This window comes from Danio rerio, chromosome 11 (assembly GCF_052040795.2).
Source record: "Danio rerio strain M-AB ecotype USA chromosome 11, GRCz13ab, whole genome shotgun sequence".
NCBI classification, from domain to species: domain Eukaryota; kingdom Metazoa; phylum Chordata; class Actinopteri; order Cypriniformes; family Danionidae; genus Danio; species Danio rerio.
Window position 1 is genome coordinate 11,340,001 of NC_141031.1, and position 12,046 is coordinate 11,352,046.

Here is a 12,046-nt window from a genome sequence, read left to right on the forward strand (position 1 = left end):
TGTTTCCCAGAGATGGGTTGTGGCTGGAAGGGCATCCGCTGCGTAAAAACGTGCTGGATAAGTTGGCGGTTCATTCCGCTGTGCGACCCCGGATTACTAAAGGGACTAAGTCGACAAGAAAATTAATAAATGAATGTTGTAAAATCTGAATACAGCCATTAAGAGTTTAATGTTATTATTTCATTTCAAAACCGTCATGAATAACTTACATAACGTTGAACATAGACCAATTAAGTTAAATTAATAGATTTGTGTTTTTACAACTGGGGTGGACTTTTAATAAATGAGGTTAGTAGCTGCTTAGGGCCCTAGAAAATTAGCAGGCCCCGACCAATGCCAAGAAGCCTATATTAATCATATAGCTCTTTCATCAATTTTCTATCATATGCTTTAAAATCTCGGCTCAGTTGGCGTTTCTGTGTGGAGTTTGCATGTTCTCCCTGCGGTGACGTGGGTTTCCTCTGGGAAAAGACATGCGGTACAGGTGAATTGGGTAGCTAAATTGTCCGTAGTGTATGAGTGTGTGGATGTTTCCCAGAGATGGGTTGTGGCTGGAAGGGCATCCGCTGCGTAAAAACGTGCTGGATGAGTTGGCGGTTCATTACGCTGTGGCGACCTTGGATTAATAAAGGGACTAAGCCGACAAGAAAATTAATGAATGCTGTAAAATCTATCTACAGCTATTAAGATGTTAATGTTATTATTTCCTTTCAAAACCGTCATGAATAGTGGAACATTCCTTCACATGTAAATATTAAAATCCAACCACAAATACGGCTGTACATAGTTAGTTTGTGAACTTGTTTTTATTTCTGAATTTATTGTATTTAATTTTACATTGAAAAGAAAAAGGTTCCAAACATGTTAGCAGGTTATTTGCAAAAAACAAAACAACAACAAATAGAGCCCAAATCTACAGAGAAAAAAAATATCAAGAATGTTTCAAGTTTCGATGCTTGGGCCCCATACCTGGAATTGCTTAGGGCCAAATCATTAAGTCCACCCCTAGTCACAACATGAAGGAATTGTGTGGAGCCAAGCATTTTTTCAGTGGTATATATCTTTATAGTTTGGAAAGGTTATTTCTTTAGTGTTGCATAAATAATCAAACCAGTTGACAGACAAAGCTGGTCATGTTTTGAAAATGTTAACTTAAAACGTTGACAAAAGGTTTCCTTTGAACGTGATTTGAGCGGTATGGTGATCTTCTCTGAAGTCTTCTTTTAATTTCCTCTCAGGTATCTTTTAACGTTACGGTGGAGATAAAAGGCTGTCTTGGTGGTCCTCGGCGGTTTTCTTTGCGGCCTGTGGGTTTCCAAGATGCCCTGGAGATCGAGCTGGAGTCGCAGTGTGTGTGTAGCTGCCATCAGACACCCGAAACCAACAGCAGCTTCTGCAGCCGAGGCCGCGGGGCGCTGGAGTGTGGAGAGTGTGTGTGTGATCCGGGTTTCGTGGGACCGAAGTGTGAGTGTACAGAGAGCCAGGATCAAGTCAGTGACTGCAGGTGAGAACAGACTTCAAGGTGGAGGGGGGACTCATTTTTAAAAAATAAAAATGTGCAAATTGCAATGGTAGTTCTCAATATGGGCGGATTTTATTGTACATATTAAGTATTGTATATTAAATATGATTAAAATATTAAATGTTTGATTAACATGGAGCAAAAGGATAATCAATGTAAAGATTTTTAGCAGCCATCTTTGTTTATTTTTACTAAGTGTGTCAATATTAGTGTAGTAGGGCACTAAAAGAGGCCGTTTTCATTCTTAAACGCTGCTGCTCCATCTCAGTGTGAATGGGGGAAATAGGAGACATCTGAAAACGGAGGCAGGGCTGCCGATATTCTCCTCTCTTATTGGGGCTTTTCCTCAATACTAAGTAGTTTACACACAGTTCAGTCCTGCATCCTCTCCTTGTAAGTTCAGACTTTGCAAGTTTGATATGGAAAACAGACTCCTGAGGACATGTCAGGAAATCTTCAAAGGGAACAGTGTACTTTATAACCTTACTCACATCATCCTGGCTATGTTGTTTCCCTATATCTTAACAATATAATGAAAACATGATATGAGGAACTGCTATTTTCATTTTGATATTAACAACTTAACAGACATTCCTCCGGTTGCTCCGGTTTCCCCCACAGTCCAAAGACATGCGGTACAGGTGAATTGGGTAGGTTAAATTGTCCTTAGTGTATGAGTGTGTGTGTGAATGTGTGTGGATTTTTCCCAGAGATGGGTTGTGGCTGGAAGGGCATCCGCTGCGTAAAAACATGCTGGATAAGTTGGCGGTTCATTACGCTGTGGCGACCCCGGATTAATAAAGGGACTAAGCCGACAAGAAAATGAATGAATGAATGAACTTAACAGACAGCAGAAATGTTGAGGCGTCGTGCTGCATATATAAGCATCATCTACACTGTACGCGCATTCATAACAAGACGGAGCCTATAATATTATTACTTCATTTCATTCTCATTGAAAATACGAAACATGCCCTCTCTTTTGCTAAATATCAGTTTCAATAATCAATAATGGCCATTATAAAAGTACAATACAATAAGTTTATACATTATAGGAAATAAAGGCAAGCAATCAGAATGCAGAATGTAGGCTACGTGGTTACATTAATTATTAACTTATCTTAGCGCTCAGCCAAAGCACGTTACAAGAGAACAAGTAATAGATTGAAAAGACCAAACTCGGGAAATATATCTAGACAACAAGATGAATTAAATATCACGTTTAGCAAATATAGTGAGATTAGATCCAGCGGGAGATACTTGATGAACACTCCGACGAGCACAGCTCTCATCAGGCTAGATGGCTGCATTCCAGAGTGTGTGTGTGTGTGTGGTCACATGATGTGCGTTTTCAGTGTTTTGGTGTGGACGGAGAGCAGTTCAGAAACGCTGGGTGAAACGCTAGTGTGAACACGGATCGTTTTTATTCTAAAACGCCGCTTAAAAACTAAGACGCACTAGTGTAAATGGGGCCTTAGTGTTCCACCAGTGACGATATGCAGCCATGTCACTCTGCTACGAGTGTGATATAACGTTTATACAGCAGTTTGACGACATGATCGTGTATAAAAAAAAGAAAATCAAACATTGAGAGTGTGCAAATCCTTTTGTATGAGGAACTACTTTTTTTCCTCTATTCATTCAAATCTGCAGCTGACATCAGAACAGCAGAAACCATTACTACTACACCACCGTCACTTTAATCCTCATTCACACTAGGAGTGACTCGCAGCGACAATATCTAAAGTGATGAGAAGACAGGTGATTTTGCTCACATTTTAAGATTATAAGGCTAAATGCCATCAGTCAAAAAAACATTTCCTAGTATCTCTCTGTTGCAATCGGGATATCACAATAATTCATTCATTCATTTTCTTGTCGGCTTAGTCCCTTTATTAATCCGGGGTCGCCACAGTGGAATGAACCGTCAACTTATCCAGCAAGTTTTTACGCAGCGGATGCCCTTCCATCCGCATCCCATCTCTGGGAAACATCCATACACACACTCATACACTACGGACAATTTAGCCTACCCAATTCACCTGTACCACATGTCTTTGGACTGTGGGGGAAACCGGAGCACCCGGAGGAAACCCACACGAAGGCAGGAAGAACATGCAAACTCCACACAGAAACGCCAAATGAGCCGAGGTTCGAACCAGCAACCTTCTTGCTGTGAGGCGACAGCACTACCTACTGCGCCACTGCCTCGCCCCATCACAATAATTAACCCCAAAAAAGCCAAAGCAAAGCAAACACTACCAGAAACACCACCAGATAACTATGGTATAAATACTGCACTTCAACATACAAAAGAGAGAGACCAATTTAGAAAGTCACTTATCAGTTTTATAATGATTTGTTCAGCTTTAGTTTAAAATTGAGTTTTTCTCTTCTTTTTTATGCTGTCTCTGTCACCATCTTGTGGTGGAACGTGAACCATCTTTGCTCTGCTAAGTAGGACAGGCTGATGAGTTTATTAATCTGCTGTCACTTAATGTGGGTGGAGTAATACACAAGGGTGAGGAGGCTGTAGGAATGCTGTTCTTGCAGAATTAATCAGCTAATCAGATTTAAGAACCAGACAGAACTGTTGTGTGTGTGTGTGTATATATAGATAGATAGATAGATAGATAGATAGATAGATAGATAGATAGATAGATAGATAGATAGATAGATAGATAGATAGATAGATAGATAGATAGATAGATAGATAGATAGATAGATAGATAGATAGATAGATATTTTTTTTTTCTAAATAAAGGAAAATTATCAGAAAATACCAAAAAAAAAAGAATGAAAAAAAATACACATTTATTCGATTTCCTTTATTTCAGATAAGGTTCATTTTATTTTTGTCAGGAATGTTTATATAAAGGATCCTATAAGTAGAGGAGTTCATATCAATAGGTTTAATTAAATAAGCAAAAAGAAAAAGACCCAACAACTTGCTCAGATCCAGAGCAGTTCTTGGACTTTAGTAAAAAAATAAACTGAAGACTGGACCACCAGCAACGTCACAATATAGGATAAATTCCAACTAAAATTAGTAGCATTACATTGTAAAGAAAATCTGGAGTGAGCTACATTTCAGTCAGAAATAAAGCAAGTCTTTAGTCCAGGCCTGGCAAAACAGGAAAAGGGCAATGACAAGACGATTCTCCAGCAGGAAAGACCAAATCCAGAATGGCTCCAGAGAACTGGACAGAGTATACAGCAGGGGTCACCAACGTGGTGCCCGCGGGTAGCCCGCAAGTATCACATGTGTTGCCCGCAGGCCTGTTCTAAAAATAGCTCACCATAGTGCCACTTACCAGTAAGCTTCATCTAATATAGAAGTAATCATTTAAAAATGTAAATATTTGCAGAGATATATAAAAATAAAGTGTTGCACATTGATACATTAAATACAGGGTATTTCCTACCCTGTTAAATCATTGTTGATAACTTTTGTGGGAATCATTAACATGATTAGTGTCTTCACATGGATGAATATCATTAATTATTACCCAAAACATAAAGTATAATTAAAAGTAAATTGAGCAAATTTGTTATTAGAGAAGTGTTTATCAAACTGGTAGCCCTCCATGTTAATCAGTACCCAAGAAGTAGCTCTCAGTTTTATAAAGGTTGGTGACCCCTGGTATACAGAGATAAAACAAGCAACAGACCAACAAGAAAGCTGTAAGAAACCCAACACTCTGGCAAGAAGAGAAGCAAAACACCCTTACATATAGGACCAGCAATCGGCAGAAATGAAAGGCTGGTGGCAGTAAACAAATAAGGCTACTAATTGGCAAAGACAATCAGCTGTGTGAAGTTACACAGCAATTTGAAGACAAATTAGAAAGTTGTCAGAAAGAGAAGATCGAAAACGCTGTCCGAAAAGAGAGAGAAAGCAAAGTTCAGACCCGGGTTCTGACTATTTTAGGTAACAAACTGGTTTTATCCAGCTATAATAACCCTGAACAGAAACATTTGTGATTTTGTTTTGTTTTATGTGATTTTTTTATATTCATTAAAAATTTTAAAAGTGGTAAATGGCTGTGTATTTTACCACAGGTGTGTGTGTGTGTGTGTGTGTGTGTGTTCGGCAGGGCTAATGAAGGTGCAGAGGTTTGCAGCGGGCAGGGCGAGTGTTTCTGTGGACAGTGCGTGTGTCTGCCGTCCAGTTTCGGCCGTGTGTACGGGCCGTACTGTGAATGTGACAACTTCTCTTGCCTGCGCTTCAGAGGAGAGCTCTGCGGAGGTCAGTACATGCTTTTACACTGTCAGAAGAAAAGAAAGCGCTGACAGTGGGAGAGATATTTGATCTGCTGTCACACTGTGGAATGTTAATGAAAGAATAACACGCAGATAATTGGCAAAACAGTTGCTGTGCTCGGGAGGAAACGGGCGGAAGGCTTTAATGTGGGCCATCTCATGTTTGTGTTTATTTATATATCCATTCTAGTGTGCGGTGTAATTTATATATACTGTATATATGTACACACTGTTGGATAGTAGCTGATTACATGTCATTCGGATTATGTCATCAGATTACAGGTTTAAAGGGATAGTTCACCCCAAAATAAAAATGTCCACACCATTTACTCACTCTCAAGTGGTTCCAAATCAAGAGTGAATTTCTTTCCTCAGAAAAAAAAGATCCTGAAGAATGTTGGATAGTAGGGGCATGGTAGTCTATAGTTGGAACAACAATACTATGGAAGTCAATGGATGCTGCTTTTCAGCATTGTTTAAAATATATTATTTTGTGTTTGAAGAAAGAAACTCAAACAGGTTTCAAACAAGGGTGAGAAAATGTTTCATTTTTGCATGAACTAGCCCTTAAAGGCTAGTCTTAGACTAAATTGCATGTTTGAGCTGTCCTAGCTGAAAATAACATGCAGTGACATCTCAAAATACCTCAGTGTTCTTGATTAGTCTCAAGAGGCACAGTAGTAATGTGTTTTTACAAACCATTTTTATAAGAACTGCTTGAAAACTGTAATGTAATGAAGGTGTAGTCTTGGCTTAACCCACCTTATGACTTACAGGTGAAAAATGACCCATGCACCAATTTAACAGCAGAAAAACAACTGGTAACACTTTTCAAATTAATGGTCCATTAGTTAATGTATTTATTAACATAAGGAAACTATTAGTAATACCTGTTCTACCAGAAAGACTCTAGGAAGCAGATAAACGTTTGAACATTTATTGTGAATTGTTTGCATGAATGAGTTCGTTACGGTCCTTTCATAAAGTTCTTTGGCGTAAGCCCCGTCTATAGTGCAGAACTCTGGATGAGCTGGCAGATCCTGCCTGAAGATGAAGGCAGGGCGAAGCCAACCCCCTGAGTGGAGACGAGGCCAACCTGGTGGTGGTGGTGATGGGGAGGATGGAGGGAAACTTCCGCAACGTCACCTGAATACAGCGAAACAGATTGTTTAGATGAGCTTTTATACATGGCTTGCTTGGTTGTTATAGGCTGACGAGATAATTATTATGAATGACATGACATCTCAGTCTTCCTGGTAGAACCTTCGCTAAAGCTTTCATTTATGATATCTATTCCTCTGTTAACGATAGTTAATGTTATTTATTTTAAATTGTGTTAGTTCATGTTAGTTCATGTTAACTCATGGTGCAGTAACTAATGTTAACTAGTGATGTGCTGATCGAAACAAAAAAATCTATATCTCCGAAACCAGCTTTGCATGTTCTAGAATCGATTATCTTATGGAAATATTGATATTTTAATATTTTGGAGCAAATATGTAGTTTATTGGAATAAAAATACAGCAGAAAGTAACCACAATTACCCTAGTTTCTTGGAATATAACCAACTTAGTCGGAACTACTACTTCTTCCGCCTGCCAAGTCATGTGCGAAATACGGCACTGTACAACTGCTGATCACACTAGCTAGCTAGTCTGCTGGCCTGGCACAAGTTGTTTAGAAGAGGAGGAAAGGAGAGGCACAGGTGCTGCTAGGGTGGGACAGACATCGCTCTCAGAGTCCTTAGGTGCAGCAGGCAGGCGCTATCCAGGTACAAAGGGAGAAAATGTGGCTGTATTTTGTGACAAAAATACATAAAATACATGATAGAATGACAAGAAAAAGGTTCAAAATCTTCAAGGGGACCGGATTAACGTGTTTTAATATATACAAGCTGCTCAGATGCTGTCAATAAATATGTTAGCTGGCTCTTTTTTTTTTTTTTTGTATGAAATCATCATTAAACCAGAGTAACCCGTAATATGTCTTGTATTGAGTATAAAGTGACACTTTTAAGTATACTACTTTTTACTTTAATTTCCCTAACAGTAATTTTTGAGTAAAGAATCGGTATCGGATCGGCCTTTTATTTTACTTGGTATCAGATCGGATGGGAAACCAGTGGTATCACACATCACTAATGTTAACAGGCACAATTTTGGATTTTAATTATGCATTAGTTAATGTTAAACTATAATTAATTAATTAATTGCAAGAATATTCATGCTTGGTTACTGTTAGTAAATATATTAGCTAACATTAACTAATGAACCATTATTCTAAAGGGTTACCAAATAACCCCAAACAATAAGTTTTTGAAAAAATGTTGTGACTTTTTATAAAATTGATTATCTAAACATGAATAATTTTCTATTTTAATGAAGGCTTCATGGTACAATGATTGTCCTTTGATTCAACCTGCCAGCTATAGAATTGTTTACACCACAAAAACTACTGGCACATACAGTACATACACACACACACACACACACACACACACACACACACACACACACACACACACACACACACACACACACACCTCCTAAACACAAAAATAGGAATCTGCTGCTTTAACTTTTATGAAGGTGGTTTTGATAAAAACCTTTTATACCTATTCAAGTACCTTTAGCATTAGAAAAAAGAGGATGTTTCTTCATTCAAAATAGATTTGAGAACTAAAATTAAGTTTTGATGCTTTGTTTTATAGATTTAGTGAAGGCGGGTCATTTTTGACCCAAAGGACAAATAGTATCAACTGAATTCTAAAACAATAGGAGGGATAGGTGCAAAGCTGCCTCCGTGATTAGCACTGTCACCTCACAGCAAGAATGTCACTGGTTTCCAGTGAAGTCCCAGCTGGGCCAGTTGGCATACATGCATGCATACATACACACACATACATACATGTGTTTATATATATATATATATATATATATATATATATATATATATATATATATATATATATATATATATATATATATATATATATATATATATATATATATAAACTTTTTACATTTCTTTAACATCAAACTACATTTGTGGGGAAGGTCAAGGTCCCTCAATGCAAATAACAAGCATAAATAACTAATAATAAATACAATAAAAACATGGATCACAAAATATGGAAAATTGTTCATTTACAGATATTTTTACAGTGTACTCAAACACATACAGTAGGAAATCCAGTATATACAGTTAAAGCCAGAATTATTAGCCCCCCTGTTTATTTTTTCCCCAATTTCTGTTTAGCAGAGAGATTTTCTCAACACATTTCTAAACATAATGGTTTTAATAATAATAATAATTATCTCTAATAACTGATTTATTTTATCTTTGTCATGATGACAGTAAATAATATTTTACTTGATATTTTTCAAGACACTTGAAGCTTATACAGGTTAAAGTGACATTTAAAGGCTTAACTAGGTTAATTAGGTTAACTAGACAGGGTAGGGTAATTAGGCAAGTTATTGTATAATGATGGTTTGTTCCGTCGAATATTGGGAAAAAATATATAGCTTAAATGTTCTAATAATTTTGACCATAAAATGGTGTTTTAAAAAATGTAAAACTGCTTTTATTCTAGCCGAAACAAATAAGACTTTTTCCAGAATAAACAATATTATCAGACATACTGGGAAAATTTTTTGCTCTGTTAAACATCATTTAGGAAATATTTAAAAAAGAAAAAAAAATCACAGGGTGGCTAATATTTCTGACTTAAACTATGTATTTTACATAGTATGTATTTATTTTTTATTAATAAAGATTTACTGTCATTTTAGAGATTGATTACTCAATATAAAACAGACTTTTTTCTTAAATCTGATTAACTTCATGTACTATACCTCTTTGCCTTTCCTTTGCTGATGTGTGTTTAGGTCATGGGGAGTGTGACTGTGGTGAGTGTGTGTGTGACAGCGGCTGGATGGGTGAGTTCTGTAACTGCAGCACCAGTAACCGGTCGTGTGTGTCCTCGGATGGGTCAGTCTGCAGTGGACGGGGCAGGTGTGTGTGTGGGAAGTGTGAATGCAGTGTTCCTGGAGCCTCGGGCAAACACTGTGAAAGATGCCCAACGTGTGGAGACATCTGCAGCATACACAGGTTAGTGCACACACATTTGGGACTGAAAAACAATTTTCAGAATGGCTGCGCAGCTCTTAAAGTCATTTGTTTGAATCATTAGGTAATGATTGTGAGAGGTTAATTACCAAAGATTTTAATAAAGACTAATGAGTTTCCATTTTATCTTTCCTCTTTGCCCTCAAACTATGGAAGATTACATTATTTATGTACTAAACAAAAAATAAATAAATATTGTCCACTTTATTAGGTACACTACTAGTACTCGGTTAGACCCGTTTTTGCCTTCAGAACTGCCTTAATCCTTCGTGGCATAGATTTAACAAGGTACTGGACAAATTCCTCAGAGATTCTGCTCCATATTGACATGCTGGCATCACGCAGGTGCTGCAGATTTGTTGGCTGCATATCATGGTTTGTGAATCTCCTGTTCCACCATGTCCCAAAGGTGCTCTATTGGATTGAGATCTGGTGACTGTGGAGGCCATTTGAGTACAGTGAACTCATCGTCATGTTGAAGGACCAATCTAAGATGATTACCCTTCACAGTTCTGACTTATTTTCTCACAATTCAAATGTAGTTTGAAATCAGTGCAGCCAAATATGAGAACATAAATTCACAATTGCATGAAAGCAAGTCAGGTTGGTGAGAATAAAGTCACAATTTTTGTTAATTTAATTATAGAAACAAGCTTCATGTAAGTATGTTTGCATAAACTTGTACAACAACTAATTCCACTTAGTTTTATTATATTTATATTATTTATTATATACTTGGATAATTATTTATACTTTTGTCATTTAAAAGTTCACTTGGAAGCATTATTATTATTACTGAGATATTATTGTGATTTGTATTAATAGTTAGTATAAGTTAGTATAAAAGTTATACTATTATATGCTGGTTATATCAGCATATAATACAGACCCCTAGTTTTTCACAATTGTTTTTGTGATTTTAAATTTTTTTGGTAATTACCAGAAATTTGCAGACAAATTTGCTATAAAAAATAAATTAATGAATATAAGTTTTTATATACATGATATTGTATTGGGCGATGCGGTGGCGCAGTAGGTAGGGCTGTCGCCTCACAGCGAGAAGGTCGCTGGTTCGAGCCTCAGCTGGGTCAGTTGGCGTTTATGTGTTGAGTTTGCATGTTCTCCCTGCATTTGCGTGGGTTTCCTCCGGGTGCTCCGGTTTCCTCCACAGTCCAAAGACATGCGGTACAGGTGAATTGTGTAGGCTAAATTATCAGAAGTGTATGAGTGTGAATGAGTCTGTATTGATGTTTCCCAGAGAAGGGTTGCAGCTGGAAGGGTATCCACTGCGTTAAACATGTGCTGGATAAGTTGGCAGTTCATTCCACTGTGGCGACCTTGGATTAATAAAGGGACTAAGCCGAAAAGAAAATGAATAAATAAATGAATGAATGAATGAATGAATTATATCGTATTTACGATATTAGGTAGCCTACTATGTTAGATGTGCAATCTGATACAAAGGCATTGGGCTCTACTTTGACAATCTAGGCGCAAAGTCCAAAGCGCAGGGCGCAAAAGCCTTAAGAGCGTGTCAGAATCCACATTTGCTTTTCTAACGATGGAAAAATCTGCTTTGCGCCAAAGCGCATGGTCTAACAGGGTTGAGCTTATTGAGTTATAGGGTGTTTTGAGAAGAAACCATTTGGAGTCTCATCTCCTGTTCCCTTTAAGAGTCAGTTGCACTGCGCAATAGCACATTTGCTATTTACATGGCGGACTTTGTAAGTGGAAAAACTGAGCGCTTCATTAGCGAGAAAACATATGTTAGGGTTTTCCACTACCATAATACACCTAAAACACAGATTGCCGGAAAATTCGTCAATAGCAGGGAAGCATTTTCTCTCATTAACCGTGGGGAAAGAGTTAAACGAAATCATTTAATGATTTGACACGCATTATAATACCAGCTTTACATGTAAAGCACAAATAATGACCTTCAATTCGGTCACATCCAGTGGCTGGCATTCTTAAACCAATCTCCATCATTGTAAGCTGCTTGCTTTTCTGTTTGTTTCATTGCTCCGTTTGTTAGGTGTTTGCTCACACTTTCTTTTGCAGTCAAAAGCGCGTCAAACGCACAAAACAGCCAATTCATACCACAGGATGTCTAATCCAATCTTCACATGT

The 12,046-nt window shown here is 37.5% G+C and overlaps 2 protein-coding genes across 5 annotated transcripts in view; both read left to right on the plus strand.

Annotated features, from left to right (window-relative positions):
- rbms1a (RNA binding motif, single stranded interacting protein 1a) overlaps positions 1-12,046 on the plus strand; it is a 312,567-nt gene that overhangs the window by 96,851 nt on the left and 203,670 nt on the right. The gene's annotated exons all lie outside the window — the stretch shown is intronic.
- Positions 1-12,046, plus strand: part of itgb6 (integrin, beta 6) — a 45,516-nt gene that overhangs the window by 27,364 nt on the left and 6,106 nt on the right. For all 3 annotated transcript variants that reach the window (XM_087273368.1, XM_087273367.1, XM_087273366.1), the window contains 3 exons: positions 1,239-1,504; positions 5,620-5,771; positions 9,676-9,898. In XM_087273368.1, coding sequence (XP_087129494.1) covers positions 1,239-1,504; positions 5,620-5,771; positions 9,676-9,898 — 641 coding nt within the window. The remainder of the gene's footprint in view (positions 1-1,238; positions 1,505-5,619; positions 5,772-9,675; positions 9,899-12,046) is intronic.